This window comes from Phalacrocorax aristotelis, chromosome 12 (assembly GCF_949628215.1).
Source record: "Phalacrocorax aristotelis chromosome 12, bGulAri2.1, whole genome shotgun sequence".
In the NCBI taxonomy this organism is placed as follows: Eukaryota; Metazoa; Chordata; class Aves; order Suliformes; family Phalacrocoracidae; genus Phalacrocorax; species Phalacrocorax aristotelis.
Genome location: NC_134287.1, coordinates 18,186,121 through 18,206,277, shown reverse-complemented (window position 1 = coordinate 18,206,277; position 20,157 = coordinate 18,186,121). Strand labels below are relative to the sequence as shown.

At 40.7% G+C, this 20,157-nt stretch overlaps 1 protein-coding gene across 6 annotated transcripts in view; it reads right to left on the bottom strand.

Annotated features, from left to right (window-relative positions):
- TACC2 (transforming acidic coiled-coil containing protein 2) overlaps window positions 1–20,157 on the bottom strand; it is a 153,494-nt gene that overhangs the window by 48,066 nt on the left and 85,271 nt on the right. For all 6 annotated transcript variants that reach the window (XM_075107437.1, XM_075107433.1, XM_075107434.1 and 3 more), the window contains one exon: window positions 2,948–3,111. In XM_075107437.1, coding sequence (XP_074963538.1) covers window positions 2,948–3,111 — 164 coding nt within the window. The remainder of the gene's footprint in view (window positions 1–2,947; window positions 3,112–20,157) is intronic.

Genomic DNA, 20,157 nt, shown 5'->3' with positions numbered 1-20,157 from the left:
TCTCTACTGGAAAGCCTGACCTCAATTTCTCTGGCACAAGAAGGACCTGAATTAGGTCTCCCATCCCCTGATCGGCAGGCTGTAGTGCACTGAGCAGATTCCAGCTCTCACACCTCCCCTGTGTATATAATCTGAATTCATTAATTAACTGCGGAAGGCAGCAGGGAGGCAGAAGAAATGCCCCTGCCTAGGCAGGAATTCCTGGCCAGAAACAGGGGTATGTGGGAGAAAGGGCTTGGGGCACTTTCTGGTGCTCAGATGGTTGGCACAAGGGACAAGGGAACACTGCTATGTGAAGCTGATGAGACAGGCAACAATATTTAAAATACTACCAAGATAATAAAAAAAAAATAAAAAGCACCCTCAAAGTCATTTCTCTCGAGAGTATAACCCACGTTCCCAACAACAAAGTATTTACGGACGAAGGGGAGGGCTCATTAGTGACACTTTCTGGGTTCAGAGGTAGTTTCCGTACATGCTCTGTTACTCCCCTTCGCCTCCAGACTCGCCCGCAGACTGACTCCCCTCTTCTGCTCTGCTGCTGATGGACTGGAGCCATGCAGCAGGTTTTGCCCCACCAGGAGCTGGCACAAACCCAGGGTGAGTCTAGCTATATTTCACTTTCATCATATTTATTAAGCCAGTGTTGAAGTCAACCTAATTAAAAACTCTCCTCTTGGCTGTCCACCAGTGGGGTCCAGCTGTTGCGTTAATGATATCATGCAGCATAACTGCAACCGTCTGCACAAGTAATTATAGTCAGATATAGATAAAATAATCCTTTAAAAAACTTACTACGCCTCCTCCTTCCACCCAAGCACACGCTCTGTCACCAGCCTCATGTAGAAGAAAAAGCCATGCAGCGGGTGAACCAGAAACCCAGATGGACGTTGCTGCCTCAGCCTGTGTGTGTGCCAGGCTGTCTGGTTGCCCGTATTCCTTACTCCTCTTTTACTGAAACCTATTTATTTAGCTGTATGATACCAACGAGGAACTCTGCTTCAACTGCCCATAAGCCCCGAGGAAGAGACTAATTTTCTTTGTTGCAGCCACATGCATAACCTATGAGGTAAGCAAACTACAAGATAACTGTTACTCAAGTGGTTTATGAAGTACAAAATGTTTAACTGTTCTCATTTCTGAAGAAGCATGTAAACACCTAAGCTATGGTCTTAGTATTATTAATTTCTTCTAAAGATTTCCAGAACAAATGAGTGCTTTGCATTGCCCTCCTACATTTGAATTTTTTGTCCATTACACATCTTGCTTCCCTCACAGAAATTACCCTGTTGTGTAACTTCATTTTGCATAATTTTGGGATGCTGAACATAGCTCTGTTCATTTGTGGTAACTTGCCTCCCATGAACAAATCTTAGCTGCAAATGAAATGTTTTCATCTCTGCCATCCAATGGCCTTCAACATAGTTCATGCTGGCTGTGAATAGATATATTCAGTTTCCTACCTTTCTTCAAAAATATCTGAAAGAAAGGAGGGGGAGATCTGGGATGTAGGGAGAAAAGAAGCACATGTGCCAGGGAAGCACATGTGTAATCAAGGGTTTGAAGATAATCTACTGCAGTAATTAAAACCACATTCCAACCCTGTTTAGCATATATGTTCTTTTGTTCTCTCAGCACTTATTTTGTAATCATTAGATTACAAAAGATTAGAAAAGGAAAGAAGATGGAGAATGAGTAATGTTGTTTGCTACAGTGAAGAGGGAACTGTAAGAGCAGAAAAGAAAAAGTCTCAGGATGTCTCAGTATTTAATTTTTATTTTGTGGAATCAGTTTGTTGAACACCTTTCTAGCTTTTTATAAACTCATATAATAATCAGGATCTTAAAGAGCATTCCTTAATGCATAACTCCCAGAAATGCATTAGGTGGCTCAAGACATTTGCAAGACTTATTTGTCACTTTCACGAAGGTTTAAATCAAAGCTGGACAGCCTTTATAACATACACATGAGCCATGGGCATGGTTTTGCCCACTGCTAAACACAGCCACTTCTACAGCGGCAATGGAAGCTTTAAAACACTCCTGGCAATGCTGAACATGTTTCCAAATGAAAGACAAGTGAGCTTTAGTCTGTTTAGAGTAAAATTACCTTTATACAATTTAGCCATATGATCAAGATGACTTGACTTGTAGATGGGAGTGAAGACAGCATAATGGGGAATTCAATCTTAAACTGTTGAGCTGTCATCTGACAGCCCAAACAAAGCTATTTTGGGTAACAGAGTGCTTTCTACTCCCTCATATTCCATTATTCAATTGGGAGAACAAAGAACACTTTTTCTGGCTAAAGAGTTTATCTGGTTTTTTTAAACAGAATATTCCCTTTTTAAAGGTTACTTTGCCAGTATGTACCAATTTTTATGTATGTATATTATATGTATGTACGTATGTACATTATGCATACATTCACACATACTCCCGTGTTCCTCCTATACTGTTCCATAGAGTAATACTGTACCATAGAGCTAATATAAATATTTCTTTTGTTCTATAAATAAGCTTTTTGTTTACCTTCTGTTTCAGCTGGTAATACTGAAAATAACATTTAGTTAACTGTCATTGTTAATGGTGCCTATGCAGGTACCTGCACCTGTACCTCATACCTCAATTTTTTTATTCATCTGACTCTGTAAATATCTTACAATTCTGACAGGAGGGGATGACGTTTGATTCAAAAGGAAGACAGGTTTTTCTAGAAAACCTCTCCTTTCTTTATATTTTGTCAAATGTTACAGAGAGATTCTCCAATACTTTATTCCCGGCAGCGACAGGGTTTTTCCTCTCAGCATGGATAAGGCCCACCACACATCAACTAACCTTGCAGGAAACATTTTATTGGCATCAATTCCTTGCCTGTGCTAACACAAACACCTCCCTGCAGCTTCACCTTCCCCAGTAACCCCTTGCACTCATTACATGCTCGTTACCTGTGTCTTCCAAGGACAGCTGGGGCTTTATTTCTTGTTCTGCTATGTCTGCTACAACTGCTGCTGCCGCCGCCGCTTCGGAGGGTGGCTGCGGAGGTGAAGGTGGTGCCTTTACCGGTGTAGTGGACTCTGGGGTCTCAAATGCTTCTTCAGAGTCAGAGCTCCTGGTAAAAATCAAATGAGAGACTAGTGAGCAGAGTGAAGATTCATGTTTGCAGGTCATGCTTGGAAATGCAGGGCTTTCTGAACTGATGGCATAAACCTCAGCTATCAGGCTACCTCTGCATTTCCCAAAGGAGATTTTACATTGCAATATGGTTACCAGAGCAGAATGTCATCGCTATGGTCTTCTCCATATATAAATATTTATGTCACATAAGACTTCTTTGTGTTACAGAAGTGAACATGCACTTGGAAATATATCCGTCCTGCAAAGCCTCCTCCTTTCCACTGTGACGGTGGCTCAACCATGCAGACAGCACCACTGACACCCCTCAAGAAATTTCATAGCTTCATGAAAAAAAACATCTAAAATAGCACCAAATTTCTGTGTGTGCTCCTACAGGTGAGAAAGCAGATACAGAGATACCCGAGGTACAGGAAATCCCCGTGCATCCTGCTCCCATGCAAATACTACATTCTAGCTTTAGCAGAATTTTACCGTAGCCCTTTTCAAACAGAAAGCGTATGGCTTTGTTACACAAGGTAAGACAACCTGTAAAACGCATGGAGTCCTGGTATTATCAGTAACCCCTTTCTAGCACCATGTGCTCACGCAGACACAAAAACCCTGCAAGGGAACAACAGCCCCCAAAATGGAGCCAATCAAATGAAACAAGCTTGAAAGGCAGCAACTGTACAAAACAATAGGTAACCTAAACATTAAGCAAAGATCTAAACCACAACAGGACACACAACTTGCTCTTACAGCAGTACAGCCTTAGGAAACTGTCCTTCTAAATCTGACAACTATAGATCTTATTTGTTCTTAAACCAAACTGAGACCAAATTTTAGCTTTTAAACATTTATTCTTGAAGCCTTCTTTTTGGGAGCAAGGAATGCAGTAACAACGGTGTCATATTCAATATGTGCTGAATGTATGTTCATTATATGTTCAATAAGCGTTTCTGTTGGTCAGATGTAGATTTTTACTGCTGATCTGTAATAAAGTGAATTGAATACAACAGTTTCCTAAAGGACAAGACTGATTTGCCTGTTTCCAGTGATTCTTTGCATGGCTGTAGTCTTCACTGCTCCTTACGGCTGTCTGCACCCCACACGACGGTGCAAAAGGGACAAAATCTGCCATGAAATGAAAAGCCGTTTCATCCCCCAGAAGCATTCTACAAGCCATCCTGAACCGAGGACTCTTCTCAGTTTGTTCAAGTCAAAAGATAGCTCTGAGCTGCCTGATTCTGTTTGGTTTCTCAAAGCTCATGATTATTTTAAGCAGCACAATGTCAGTGCAAGTACAAGATTTGCATTCGATTACATTTGCCTAAATCTGTCGCAGCATGAAGCCTTTGGTGAGCTGGGGAAGAAAAGACCTCGATGTCACCCCTGACAGCTTGAGGAGCACAGTGGACCCGATTCTCCCTGGCTGCCTCCGCAGAATCCCAATGAGGGCTCCCACCTCCTCACACACAGTCGGGGCGCATGCCACAGCCCAGCGCCCACCACTGTCTCCCCTGACTAGTCGCCTCTACGCCTGTGCAAAGCAGAAGGATTTCTACTAGCTAATAGCTTTGCGTGTTTGCATTACTCAGGGATTTTGGGAGAATTTTTTTCTTCCCCAAACTTATGTCACTGCCCGGGGAACTGCTTAAAAATAGTGTGCCTGGCTTCTGATTATAGCTATTGCTGCAGCTCCTCAAAATACCTTCTTCATGTAATTGCTTAAATGATAATCATTCATCAGGCCACAGAACAAACAAATTGGAAGAGGTAAGCTGCTGCATTTTAAATTATATCCCTTCAAAGATATACCACGTTTTAAGTTCAAAATAACTTCAGCTTAAAAAAGCTGAAGAAAAGCTGCAAACAAAGAGCTTCTGTAAATAAAGCTGCACAATAGGTATTCAACAAAATAATGCTTTCTCTTCCTTCCACAAAGCTGGTTCAGGAAACTTTTAAGTTGAAGAATCAAAGACAAACAGAGTTGTACGATATTCTCCCAGTAGCAAAATGTTTATTGTGTCATAAAAATAAACCTAGAAAGTTATCATCTAAACCAACAAAATGAAAGGTAATTCGTATCTCTCAGGCTTTCTCATAATCCTGCATTGCGCTGTACTTAATTAATGCTTCACACTCTTCATTTCGAACCCAAGGCATTGCTCTGTAATACTGAAACAATAATGGTTGCACATGTTTAGACCCCTTTTTCTTCCAAACTGTCTGTATAGCACATGTAACATATACATTAAATATATAGACATATCCTATCACTGAAACTTTAAAGAGTCTCTATTTTCACGTCCTACTCGTATCTGTAATGGCTTTGTTAAAACTGGCCTGATGGCACAGTTCTGTGTCTTCCCCTCCTTTATTTAAATGATGGAAAAACTTTGTGCATGTTTCTCTCCCTTTTAAACGAACTACCTGTGTTGACTTGGCCTCTTCCCTTGGATGAGGTGGGCATAAGCATTTGAAGCAAAGAAATGTCTATTCTTTTCTGTTCACTGTAAGAGCTTCCACACTGCAGAACCTCCTGAGTCTGTGGACAGACAGTTGTGGTGCTCGAGCTCCAGCACGAGGTTTCATTTTGCTAATATTTAATAACCCCCAAGAGATTCTGCTGCAATACTCCTAATTTTCAGCTGCAGCCCTCCACAAGCAGCAGTGTAATCAAGTAAGAACTGTCTTAACTGTAACCCACATGCTGCTGAGTTTGTTATGAGAAGCAATCGTGCTGGCAAAATACTGTATTTAACAAAGAAATATGAAGGGAAGCTGAATACCAGAAAATCGTTCTTTGTCACAGCCTAGGATCTGGGAGAGAGCATAAAGCCTGGAAGCACATACTAGGACTACGCTCCAAGGTCTACATGTATCCTGGAAAAATTAGACCCTGTGTTTAGTTTTCCTTCAGGAAAATCCGAACGGTCTCTCTTGCGTAGGATATTTTTAAGACTACAGTCCTACTATCAAACTGTAAGAAAAGATTTTCCCAGAACAGGATTTCCTGTGAAAAGGAAATTACATATTTCAGCCAGTTCTATTCATAACGTCCTTTCTCTGAGAAATACTTGGAATACACAGAAAGAAAATAATGCTGCCGTGGAGTTCACAGTATAAAACACATTGCCAAATTGTGATATGCCATGAGAATCTGTACCATTTCAAAGCTGTGCAAGGAGCAGCCACCACAGATCCAGCTGTGGGCAGGCTCTCATGAAAGGAAGAGCCCTTGTATCATCTAGAATATTACTCTGAAGCTCCAGCTGAGGATGAAGCCCCGTAAGATGCGATGCATGGGTTTTAGAGATGGAGAACTCATTTGTTGGCCCCAGGTCATAATGTTGTGGAGATGGGGTGTGCAAGTGCAGTGTCCAAGTCTGCAGGACTAGTTTGCAGGGTGGCAATGAAATAAAAGCTACAGGAAGGAACACACATTCACGCCGCCTTTCGGCCAGCTTGGGAAATCAGTGGGAGCTTGCCTTGATAGCATATGCCTTAATTTCCACCTGTAGCCTTTGGGTTTTGTACAAATAGGCAAAAAAGTATAGACTGTAGAAGCTACAAAATTATTAGATGATAGTGATAGAATACAAAATGACCAGAAATATTCTTCTAGTTCATCTCTTACACCTCCCTTCTTTAAAGATGCCAGTAAACATTAAATGTAACATGTAGGCGGGGCGGGGAAAGAAGCAGCGGGGACCAAGAAATGCAAGAATCCTACTAGACCAATACAACTCTGGCAACACTGCATCAACTTGTGGAGCAGGAGCACTCCCACTTTCATCTGGAAACTTTGAGGTCTTGCCCAGCCTGTTACATAAATCTCTGGAGGAAATACTAGAGGGAGTCACTAGGGTTGATTTTTCTTCACCTTTGGTCTTGTAGAAATCCAGCCTCATAAGTTACATTACCTTTTTTTGTAAACCACAGATGCTTATAATTTTAAATCCTTCTCTATTTCAGAATGAAAAATTGCCTTCTTGACACTGTAGCTGGAAAGCACTCAGTAAGCAAGAATGAGTTTTCTTCGTTCCACTGCCTCTCCTCACTGTTAGCCTTCTTCAGGCACGACAGCCCCTGAAGTGAGGTCATCCTAGTTGTCACTTGGAAACTCAATTCATTAAAAAGTAGTCTGCAGAGCTGTGGCCTTCAGCCGCATCGAGAACCCTGCCATCTGTCTCACATTCTTCTAATATTTACACGACAGCAGAGTAACCAACGCAAGTGTGCACCCTGGTTTTATTTCACAGGAATAAGAGGGATGTCTGGTATATAAAAGCAACTTAAAAGCAGGGCTTTGACACAAGGACTGAGGTCAGCAGCATCACTTCTTATGGCAGGGCACAAGGGAGGAAATCTGGAACTGGTATGTGCCGAGGGAGCTCAACAGGCTTTTGTAGAGTTACTTCAAGTCAAATCTATATAGAATTTTTATTTAGCATATAGCCCACTTCAGAAAGAAATCACCCATGCCTAATGACCTTATGGAGCACTGATCTCTTGGTGTGCAATACAGACAGTCTGGAGAGCAATAGGGGTGTGACATTTTGAAGTTCTGAAGCTGGGAGCTGGACTTGCACTGCCGAGAAGCACTGCCTGTGTGGGGAGAGGGGGATGGAGCCAAAGGAGCTGCTCTCCACCAGCTGGGATTGTGGAATCACAAGTAACAACATCAAGACCAGCTTCAGGGGGATCTGCTCCATCAGAGCTAAGGTGAACAGCCTCTGTCCACCTGTATTTAAATCTGTATATTTTCTTCAAAACTTTACACAGGACAAAGTATGTTAAATTTGCCTTATTAGTGGAACATGTCCCAGATTAACTGAGGTCTCTCATACCTGTCAGCAGTATCACTGGTGCCCAGCTAGCACTCCATAAATTCATCCTTCTCACTGATACTCAAAAAACTCTATCTGCTATTGTTTTGCCTCTAGGTACCTTTGTTTTACTGACATCAGACCAGAGGAGACAATTTCCTTCTCGTGGTGTATTTGGAAACATAACATATCAGGTGGAAAAAGGTCAGGTAATCTTACAACACACATACAACAACAACAAAACCAAACTGTGCTCAATTACCACCCAAGAGTGCTTGGAGGGTAATGAAACAAAAGCAAGGATTACTCCAAAGCTTTGCTGGAGAGCTGTTGTTTACAGATTGCCCTCAAACTGTAGTCTGTGGGATGTTTGGAAATGTACAGAGAAATTGAGGACTGTCTCAGACGATAAGTAATTCCTACGTGATCAGTTTAACTGGCTCTAACTTCTAAAGTCTTTTCCTGAGAGATAGCAGTATTCCCTGAGGGGGAGAAGATAGAGATGGATATTTTGTCTTTTTTTGCATCTCATCTTTAGATCCACATGTTCTTTACAACTGGCTAGATCTGCAGTTCAAGGGGAAAATAGCTGCCCAAGTACACACATCACCTCTAGGCCACATAAAACCACACTAGAGTTATCTGCAGATCTGTTTCCCTGGGCCTTAAGAATAAAATGATGAATAAGAGCGCACAAGGCACATGCATCTGTTACCAGAAGGACATCACGCAATGCTCGTCTCCCAGAGTGAGATTTCTGTGCACCAGAGGTACGTGCAAGGCTCTGAGATGAACAGGGAGTCCAAAGCCTGTGGACCCAAATCAGCAAACACTGCAGTGCTGATACATAAGGACAACCTGTGGCAACACCTAAAGGCAACGCACAGATTCCATCAGACCTGACCCTCCAAACCATCTGTAGCTGTTCTAACTTCAAGTTAAGGTATAAATTTCTCATGAGTATTTACTGAACAATTTATCACACACCATGAGAGGAATCTAAATCAGGAAAAAAAAGGCAACTTCTTATAATGATCAATTTAATACTGAAGATGGATTTTGGTTTTTATTCTTGTAAAACCCGTTGGGAGATGAGCTGGAAATAAAAAGGAGAAATAAGTTCTGTAGTCTCACCTCCATTGATCATTTTCAGAGATGATCCTCATAAAACCTGCATGAATAATTCAGGTCTGGTTTACTAATGAGATCATAACCAAGGATGCAGGACTGGCTGTATACTTCTAAGGTCAATCTGGTTTGCATGCTGCTTAAGCAGGCACATATACGGCACTGGGAAGAGCCTCACAGGCTGGCAGATTTGAAAAGAAACTCAGTAACTCCAAACTTCAGAGTTCTAAAGCCAGAGAGGCAAGGCACTCAGAGATGCACATTAATTTCAGTCAAAGCTCTTTCACTGTCAACAGTCTGATAAAACCTTTTCAGATTTCCTGGTGCCACTTTCAATGGCTACACTGTTTTTTCCATATAGTTCTTAAAACAACCAAAACCAAATAAACAACAACAACAAAGAACGCTGTGGCAGGATGTTTCAGCGATACATCTCCTCCAGACAAAGATCAATCCCACTCTCAACTCTGCCACTAAACTGCTACACATACATGGTCTTGCTCAGCTCACTTCTGCATCCACCTCAAATCTGCCTTATCTACTCAGGATGGGATTCTCAACAGCATGAGCAGCTTCTCTCTGGATGTATACAGGGTCCAGAGGGGGAAAAAAGACGGCTCGGTACACATTACATTTGAGGGTTTTTTCCTTCTGTTTATATGAAGTTCAATAACTGACAATATCTTCGAATTCATCTTGTGGTATCACTCATGTTGCAGTTACACAAGTCTAATACTGAGATATACACAATCTTTTTTTTTTTTTTTTTTCCTGTCTTTTAGACTTTTACAAACACAGCTCTGGATCATAATTCAAAATCATCAAGAGATGCCAAATGGTAATTGCTTTCCTGGAGATCAAGTTACCAATTTAGGCCAGCAGCCATTAACTGACCCGAGGGCCTGCTCACAAGGACCAAGAATATTCTATAGCTACAACAGAAGGTCATTTTTTTCATCCCAGCACCAGGTTAGGATAATATCAAAGATGTGTCAACTTCGTATGCTGTCATTTTTGTACAGTATTTGCCTACTCAGTGACTCCCAGCTAAACATGACATTCCACAATAATTAGCTTCTTTTAACATGCTGGTTGTTCACCTACATGTTTTGAATATTAAACATCCCCACAGATTGAAAATTCTAATATTAAATTTGTACAGCAACATATAGAACACATGGATACAGTTGTAGATTCACCTGGTTACTTCAGGTATTCAATATTAATATTTGGTGTCTGAATTAGCCTACCTATCAAACCTAGCATCCAAGGATCTGCTAAATGCATGGTAATAAAACCCAACACATTACAAAATCTGATAGGCATAAACCTCACAAACAACATTTCCCTTCTCTCTAATAAAATACACCATTGAAATGATGGAGTTTCCCAAAAGAATTCAACAGTCCAGATAGCTCTGAAAATGTCTTGTCCAGATGAGAGCAAAACCAGTAACCTTAGCCTAGCCTACCAAAGCTCAAGGGTGGGTGACTTTTCAGGGACCCCTGAAAGCCATCTGCCTTGCTGCCTCTCCCACTATGGGGAATGTTCTCCGTGCTGGATCTGAGGCTTACCTTGGGTTAGGAGCCAGGGGAGGTACTAACACATCACTTACGTGTCACCAGACTCCATTTAAAAGTTCCTTTAGGAACACATTTCTGACCGTGAACTATTTATTAATGGACTTCTCTCACACTGTGGTAAGGGTGTTCAGTGACAAGATCATCTATCCTATGATCAAATAAATTCACAACAAACCTATATTGTGAGGAGACAAACTGCAAAATGGGTCAGAAGAAGAGGATGCTGAGAGGGAAACAGCCAGATCACCAACATTGCCTTCAACGCATGTCCTGATCCTACCGGCACGATACCGTTGTCCCATCTGGAACATTACTACTGATTTGCGCACATGAGATGAGAATCAAGCCTTGCAAATAAAATAATGTTTGATACCCCTGAGGCAGCCACAGGAAAACCAGAGTGTATTGGTCTCCGAGGGTCTGCTCCAGAGAAGAGCAGAAAGATCCAGGCTACGCCAGGAGTCAGCAGGAATTCACGGCTGTCTAGTGCTGAGTCTGTACTAAGCAGGTACATCACCTTACAGGGGAATATTTTTGTCTGCTATCTGATATGTACGGCGTATGTACAGAATACGTATCATATGCGTACCAGAAAAGGCAATTACGCCTTGTGCTACTCACCTGCATTGCAACATTGGTGCTGTATTTTATATGTTTCTGACTTGCAAAGTCTGATCATCAAAGCAAAACCATAATTTCATCACAGGATTATTTCAGCTTAAACAATAATGCTGTAGAATAATTTTAGTCTTACTTTATAAGACTCATCATTGCTGGCCTATAGACCTTCTGTCTTTATTTTTACTTTAAAACTGGATATGGCTCAATGAAAAACAGGTACAACTCCAGCTTCTTTAATCACAGCAATTTAAAATAATTTTACAGAAGAAATTCCTGAACTGGGATGAAGTTAATTTCCCCAGCATCAGCATTCTTTATCCTGTTATCTTTCTGATGCATTAAAACCCTAATAAAACCAATATTGTAGGACAGAAAAACAGCCATTTTTTTTAAGGTTTTTGTGAAAGAACATATCCAATCAAAGCTGGGAGGTTTAAATAGGAATTATGTTTTGCATTCATGGGTTTCTGCAGCAAAAGGAGTACTGCACAAAATCATCCGCAGTTTCTTCCTCAGCAGAGGTATTCTGCCCAACATAAGAGCAGGATAAATGTCCTGTGTTCATTGTATGGCCTGAGCTACAACGTGGCAGGGAAGTATCCTCTGCAGTCCTCACTTAAGAATAAAGCTTTTATCAAATAAATCCCATTCCACTGAAATGACAAAGACCTGCTTTAGTGCAACGCAACTGCACAAGAATTCATATTGACACTGATGTGTGCAGAAAACAGGGCAGACACTCCTCTCCAGAGAAAGATTTTACTATTATTTCAGCATAAATATTCCTACAAGAGCCACGGAAAACATGGCTCCCCAGAAAAATAATCACTACTGCATCGAAGGTGATACTTCCCAGCCTACAAGTGATGTGTCATGACAGTCACATCGTTTAATTTAGGGACAGAAGAGAGGAAGATCATTCTGTATCATGCTCAGAAGCAACCTGAGTTGTTCCCCTGCTTTGTGCAGCTTTCTGCTTCCCCTCCATGCCGTGACCCCAAGGGTTTAATGTCCTCTGCTGCCCCAGTGCATCTCAGCCAGTTCAGCTGAAGCGTTAATGATTTACACCAGTCTAAATTTGGTGTGAAAGGGTAAATACAGCTCAGTTACATCCTCCTGCTGCTGTAGCTCTGCTGAGCGACTTCACTGCTCTTCCGATAACGTTTGACCTCCAATGTCAAGTCTTTGGACAACTTAGTGTCTGAGCTGAGACTTAAAATATTTAAAATGAAATGCTATGGCTTCCACTTTTAAATCATTATGTGAGACTTTAGCAATGGAAAATAATACCTTGCATGTTATGCAAACCACACAGGTCGGTTTGGAAATGTGTCTTCTAGAGTAGACTGCAAAAATAAATTTAAGAATCCCTTAAACATTAATCACTTACTATGAAAAGGCCAATTTTTCCTCACAGTGTGATTATATTTAGAGAACATGATTAGAACTGCAGTAGAAGAGAATTAAAAGGACATAATCACCTTAAAAATAATATTGATTTTTTGTTTTTAAGCTGTTGTATTATAACTAATCCTACCACAACTGATATGGCAAGAAGGAATTTTTTTTCCTGCTTTTTCTGCTTGTTTATTCAGTGATTTTGAGAGCATTTTGTGCAGAAGCCAAATTCACACTCCCCCAACAAAAGCCATTTCCTGCTTTCACACAGCAACCAGAAAGAAATGTCTCAAGCTGTGGGAAGCCACATCTGAAGAAAAAAAGATTGAGGGATGTAACATGGCATACTTACAGCAGCACTTCAAACTACTTAAATCGTTTTTCTAACTGATTAGCAAGAAGCTCCCCATATTGCTTTAAATCATGTTAAATTTTTCCTTTTTATTGCTTTTCCTGAGATCTAACAGCATATGTTTTTCAACACTATTGATATAAATGAATAATGAAATGAACCCCCAGCTTCTCTGGCTAGCCTGCTTTTCTTTTTACTGGCTTTGGTCTGAAAAATGAAAATGTCTATGTTACAGAAACAGGACTCAGAACTGAAGATTTTTTTTAATCCCTATGCTCTTTTCAGGCAGATGCTTCATTCTCAGAGGAACAACAGGAAAATACCATTTAATTAAAGGCACTCATCTTCAGGCATCACACCAGCAAATATACTAATGTGTCCCTAAATCACTAGAGGCTGCTAAATATTCAGACACATAAGTCTCTTAAGATATGAGAAGAAACAATAAAGATGCAGGATACCCCAATATCCAAGGTAGAAAATGTGTACCACATATAGAGTTACAATCAAACAATACACAATAACCCAGTCAGTGCTTCAATTTGTTCACCCTACTAGGTTAGAGATTACTATTTGAATCAGTAGTTGATGTTTAAGTATTTAATACCTGTGGCAAATATCTTTCCCCTGCCTTTAGTACCGAGCTCTAAAGTTTTAATCCAGGAAATGACATCCTGTTAACTATCTCCTCAGAAAGCATCCATGTGCCTGTGCTCACTCTTATACAGCATCACACAGTGGCTTCAAGGGAAAACAATCAATAATCCTTCGGCAGCCAGAGCCATAGGTTTGAAATTGCTTTTATTGGAACTACCTTTTAAATGCAAGAAGGCTTCCCAGAGCCACATCTCTGCTCAGCCACACTGCTCAAAAGCAGGACCCGGGGACAAAACAGCGACCGTGAAGTGCAAAGATGAATATATGACACCCATAATCCCTGGGGGACCAACTTATCTTGAGAGGTACAGTGATTTGTGAAAATAGTGAGATGTGGAAATAAGACTGTGTTCCAGAAACTATTATGGTCCTTCCTTTCAGAAAGGAGATAAGGACTATGTGGAAGGTGGAGAAGAAGGGAGGTGGAGACTCCCTTTGCTTAAAGGGAAGAGGGGAGAAGAGAGTCCCTCTGCCTTCAACCTGCTCCACATTCTGCCTATTTTACCCCTACACAGCCTCAGTAAACCTGTGCAGAGCTTCGCACAGATCCTCACTAGCCCTTATTCCTCTACTTCAACACGTGAAGCATGGATAGAAACACGGCCAGGAAGCAATAGGAGCAGAGGACAAAAAGCCATCTCAACCTCTTAACAACAAAAAAAAAATCTTATGGGTCTATAATAATCTCATTTCCTGACTCAGGGGTAGGTGTGATCCTCCTGCTGCCGCTCCAGCCTGGTGTAGCTCTGGAAGATTTCTCGTTGATTTCAGCTTTACCTCTCCCATGGGCACACTCTGCTGCTCCAGCTCTCAGCACAATGAAACTGTCCCTTCCCGCCCAGGCTGAGGGAAGTGCCTACTCAGCACAACAGCATGCTGGAAAAAGCAATCCCTGATTTGCAGTGGCACCTCACCAGCTGGCACCCCAGCTGTACTGCCCACAGCTCTGCCAGGTGAGGAACAACGTCACTAAACTTTCTCTTGGCAGGCTCTCGCTTCAGGAGGGGACAGTCCTGCACTTGGGAAGTTAAACAAAGGGATTCCAATTCCTTGCTCATCCTCCCCCTCCTTTAGCAACCAAGCCCTTTCCCAGCACAACCCTGGACCCATTTCTAATGAGAGCAATGAACAAGACCAATTAACAAGACCAATAAATGCAGGTTTCTATGCTGAAGGAAATCAAAACTCAAAAGCAGAAGCTTATTTGATTCTAAGTACTATGAGGTTTCAGATACAATCTGGTCTATATTTAGACCTAGAAACAAGCTTCTTTTGTTTAGGAAAACCCTGTTTTGTAAATTTGACCATAATTCTAAGGATCCTGTTTAATCAAAAAATCAAAGAAACTGAAATGGAGAGCCTCAGATTTTCCCAAAGTTTACTTTTCATCCCAACCGAACCAGTGGCTCCAGTTCTTCCTCCCTAAAGCAAGAGGTTTCCCGAGCACCCATTCTGCTCGCTAATCGGACCTCGTAGCGGAGGGAGAGGAACTGTAGCAAATGGTACTAGGGGATGAGCAAATGGTGCTATGGGAATACAACAAAACCATGAATACAGCTCTCAGTTACCCTAACATCTGCCTCAGATATCTATGCTTGCTTAAACCAAAATTTTCCCAGTCCACATGCTATATTTTTAGACAATTTTACACTGCAAACTTCACATTGGTTTCTAGAGCTAAGGAGGGATCTTACTATCTTGTCTGGTATCACCCTCTATGAAGGCTCTCGGGCCAAAACATGCCTTAAAAGAAACCTTTGAAACCTCAGACGGTGGTGGAAAAAGGAAAATAATTCTTTTTTTTTTCTATTAAGCTGTTTCTCTGGTGCTAATGGGAGTATAAAATATGATATCCATAGTCTGCTACTAAATTCAGACAGCTGCTTCAGAGCATTTAAGGATCTGATGAGAAATGACACCTTTTTTCTTAGTTTATCCACAGTAAAGAAGTATCATTTTTTTTGTTTGTTTCTTCCAAACACTTCCAGTTCTTCAAAGAAAATGCAAACTGCATTGAAATTCTAGCCATAATTAAAACTCTGCCTCTTACCATTGAAAAGCCTGCTCACCTGGACTAAGTAAGAAGTTTGTTACACAGCTAAATACTTCCAACGCATCAGAGATGGATAAGGAAATGGTATCTAAACATTAGCAAATACAAAAACTCCCCCAGGTCTTAAAGCAAATAAAATGTGTTTTGTAATAGACAGAACCACTTTTCTATGTCCTATAATAATGTTAGAGAAACATTAAAAGCACCCAGACTATCACCTTTTGAAACACACAGGACTGAAGAGCGTCTTTGCTTTAAATTTAACAAGCAGTTACTCTGACTGCTGGGTCAAGCAAAGCAAAAAGCAGAAGCAGATAGGGAAACAGTTGACGGTATGTGACAGCCACAATGCATGGCAAGGAATGCCTTTTCATTCATGTTTTTACTACTTCACATCAGTTTGTATTTTCCAGTTTGCCTGTATGTCATAATACATACTAGATGACAGCAGTTCTGTTACTCATGGCACAGGGCACACCATTCACTACAGAGAGCTTTATAATATACATGTATTTGCCAGATGTGTGGCATGCCTTGCTAATGGAAGGGTTAGTGATTCTAGGGTCTTTTTATTTTGTTTTCAAGTCTAAACGTGACCTGCCTACTTCTAGTGACAGATGTAGCGGTTGATGTAATAACCTCTCATATCAAAGGAAGCGCTGTCATTGACTTCAGAGATCAGATCCTTCAGACTCAAATAAGGGAGGCTGGAATAAAAGACAGGGGAGCTTGACAAAAGAATTTGCTTGTTACTTCTGGTCCATCTTCTCTTAAGTAAAACACCCCCACGTCTCCCAGCAATTCACCCTATTTAGTAGACAAATCTAGTAGATAGTGTATGCTCTTATTGATGGGGATGTTACTGACAATTGTCAATAAGAGGAAGATGATGACAAATTTACGTAGAACGCTGACAGTAGGCAGAACTACCTGTCAAGGGACGAACTCAGACTAAACACCAATTCAGTAACAGAAGCCTCCCCTCCTCCCAACACCCAAATTCCTTTCAATACTTTCAATATATATGTATCTCCCACTCTTCCATGTATACATTCATTAAGATGATTTTCCTACGTATGTGCATATAAAACTGCAAATATTTTACCAGACTAACTTCTTTCAAACCTTTAAGAACCATACACTGGCTTCTTTTAAGTTTAGGAGATAGAAAAATAAAAAATGTGGTAGCAAGCAAGGGCTGCGTTTTTGTACGTGTGCACAGGTAACTTTGTATATATACACACATATACACACACTCACAGAACAGCTGCTCCCATCTCTTATGGGCAAGGCTGAGTCAATCCAGTTTAAACTTTTCTGAGTCTTTCCAGCAACAAACAAACAAACGAAAAGACCTTGCAGCAGAAGAAATGTTGAAAAACAACCCACAAGAGCACCAACATCTTGGCCTGTGACCAATGATCACTAACATTCAATTTCTTTCTTGGAGCATGATCCAGCTCCCACTGAAGTCAGTGGGCATTTCACCATCAGCTTCAGTGGGAGCTGGCTCAGTCTTCAGTCATTTTCCTCTTGGATTGGCAAGGGATGAAAATGTTAGAGAGGCAGCATACAGAGCTCCTGATGGGAGGAAATAACACATCATCAGCCCTTTGGCTGATCAAGAAATGGGCACTGAATGTAAATCCTGCCCAGTTGCCACAAGGACACCAACCATAATGCTCCACAAAAGGAAGGTGTGGTTCGCCCTCAGGAGAAAGGAACCCTTTCCACTGGAGAAAAAAAAATGATTCGGAGATGACAACTGGCTAAGAGCTACCAACATATAAAAACCTAGCATCATTTCCAGTCCTCTAATACTTAAAAAGTATTACCAGGAGATAGAAATATATTACAATTACGAAGAAAACCACTGTATGTAGGTGACAGCACTTGGCAAGCTGAATTGTGATCACATCCTCAGCAGGACAAAACTGGTGTCTCAGCGTAGCGTGAACGGCGCACGCAAGGAGGACACCGTCACAAGTGCGCTAGATGTAAGTTTGTACATACCTGTAGAGTTCCTGCACACTAATCATCATCATACTGTCATCTGCTTTTATTTCAACGGAGTCCATTCCTATTATCCAACTGAAACATGTCCTTGGTTTAGCTAAATCTGGGACCACCAGGGTGCCTGCTGCAATTTGCAAAGCACATGACAGTGCTTATAATGTCAATAGTGAGGTCTGAACCACACTGCTTTTATCTGCAGTTAACTTTTATTGTCACAGGCTTCCCTTGGGCTTTCCCTTTTTTATCATTCAAAATTGGCTTTTTTTTTCCTTTAAATAAAAGGACAATTGTCTACTGCCAGTGACTGAATCACTAACAATCCACAGACCCCAGGCTGTCAGTATCAATACTGGTTTTATTACAAATACTTTTATCCTGGCTGAAACAAATTTACATTAAAATTGGAAATTTGGCATACATGTGCAAAAGGAGCATATGTAATCATGCATACACTCTAAAATTTTAACCTAGACCCCTTTTCAGCACTGCTTCTACCATCAATTTCTTTTGATTACTTTTCTTAGTGTTTAGTGAAGAAACCCACCCTAGGACACTCTGAGGGAACTCCTAAACCAGCAGCTATTTAAGGAATTTGTTTGACTCTCTACTTTTCTGACGTTAACATAAATGTATTCCCGTAATGATTTCTGATTTATACCCCTCCAATCTAGTGAAGTCAGGGCAGCCAAAGCCAACTTGGCTTTCCCTTTGTTAAGAAGCTGTCTCCATTAAGCAGTCAGCCTCTGCTAAAGCGATGACTTCAGGGATGCTGTAACGGCATGGGCAGTTACCCAACTTGCCTGGGACATGGCCAGATGTTTTTACCTCTGAACTATCACTGCCATTAAGGAATTTGCTTGTGTCTGCAAAGTAAGTTAAATGTAACCTCATTTAAAAAGCATTGGTAAAAGTTATAGTTATTAGGGTACAAAGTCAAAACCTCAGACCAGAGCTGATTGCCATGACTTCCTATGAGGAGGTTCTTGTTTTGGGAAAACACCCTCATGCTTTCTCAAATATAAAGAAACATCTCTATACTTATCTTACTTTACTTACTTATCTTACTTTAAAGAATATATAGCTGGAGTGAAGAAAATGGCACGCTCTTAGTGATTTATTTAATACAAGATGAGTAGTATCTTTCACAAACTCTTCTCAACAACATCAACAGTTACTGAATGACGCCTGTGCTACAACTATATCTGTTGATTTTGTAGGGCCCTAAAAGATCATACTGAAACCTCACAGGAATGACTAACTGCAAAAGATGAGTATATTTATATATAAAAGAAGTCACTGAAAGGGATGACAATGTAATGTACTCATGTGCCCCCCAAAATATATACATATATATACCCACACCCCTTGATCAATATGTTCTTCAACAGAATGAATTCTTAAAAGGCTGTGAAAATTGTAGATAAAAACCACTGAACCCTGCTTTAGCTACATCTCTTTCTTTGCCCAGTCCTTGGATCACTTTTAAAAATCAGCACCAGTTTGTGAAGATGAAAATGTAATTTACAGTACTTTACAGATAATGAGGCATCAGTTTATTCTACCATATCATTAAAATAGATGCTGTATATAGGAATGCCAGTACTATATAAGAGGGAACTATATAGAAAAAAAATCTTAATTGGTGAAGCTATACATCAAAGGAACAAAGGATGCAGAAATGCTCTTAGGCCTCTATCTTACAAATATAACAAGATGGTATCAAGCAAAGCTATTGGCTGATATCCTGCAATAATACAATAGGGAGAACATACCTACTTGTAAGGCCTATTATGGAGGCAAAACTACCAGTTACTGCTCTAGCATTCCCCATTGACCCTGAAGCACTTATCTCAAACATACAAATGATGTCTCAACTATAATCCAATCCACTTTAATAAGCACACATAACATTAAAAAAAAAATAAAATTAAGAAACCTCCATGAAGCTGGTTTATATACTGGCCCTAGTGGTTACATACCTAAAACTTACCTGATCAGAAATTAACTTGGTGTTCAGGTGTGTTAGATAAATGTCATTTATGTAACCGAAACAACAATAGGAAACAAGGCAATTCTTCTAAATTCCATCCAGGGGTAAGGTCCATGCTTTATCATGCCAGCTGAGTGGTTAGGGGTGGGGGGGGTTAGGGAGAAAGACTGTTGGCTAAGTAAACCGATAAATTCTCAACCAAAAAATGCCAAAATTCTTCTTACAAATGGGAAATTACTCTGCTATTTCTCCATGCCTATTCCATACGCACTTATATATGATTTACCCATCTGAAAAAGTGATAACTCATTATGACTAACCACTAATTGTTTGCTTTTTCCTCCCTCCCTACAACGAATCTTTCAGAGTTGGCCTTCAGCAAGAAGAGATCTAAGGACCCCTTGCTTACGA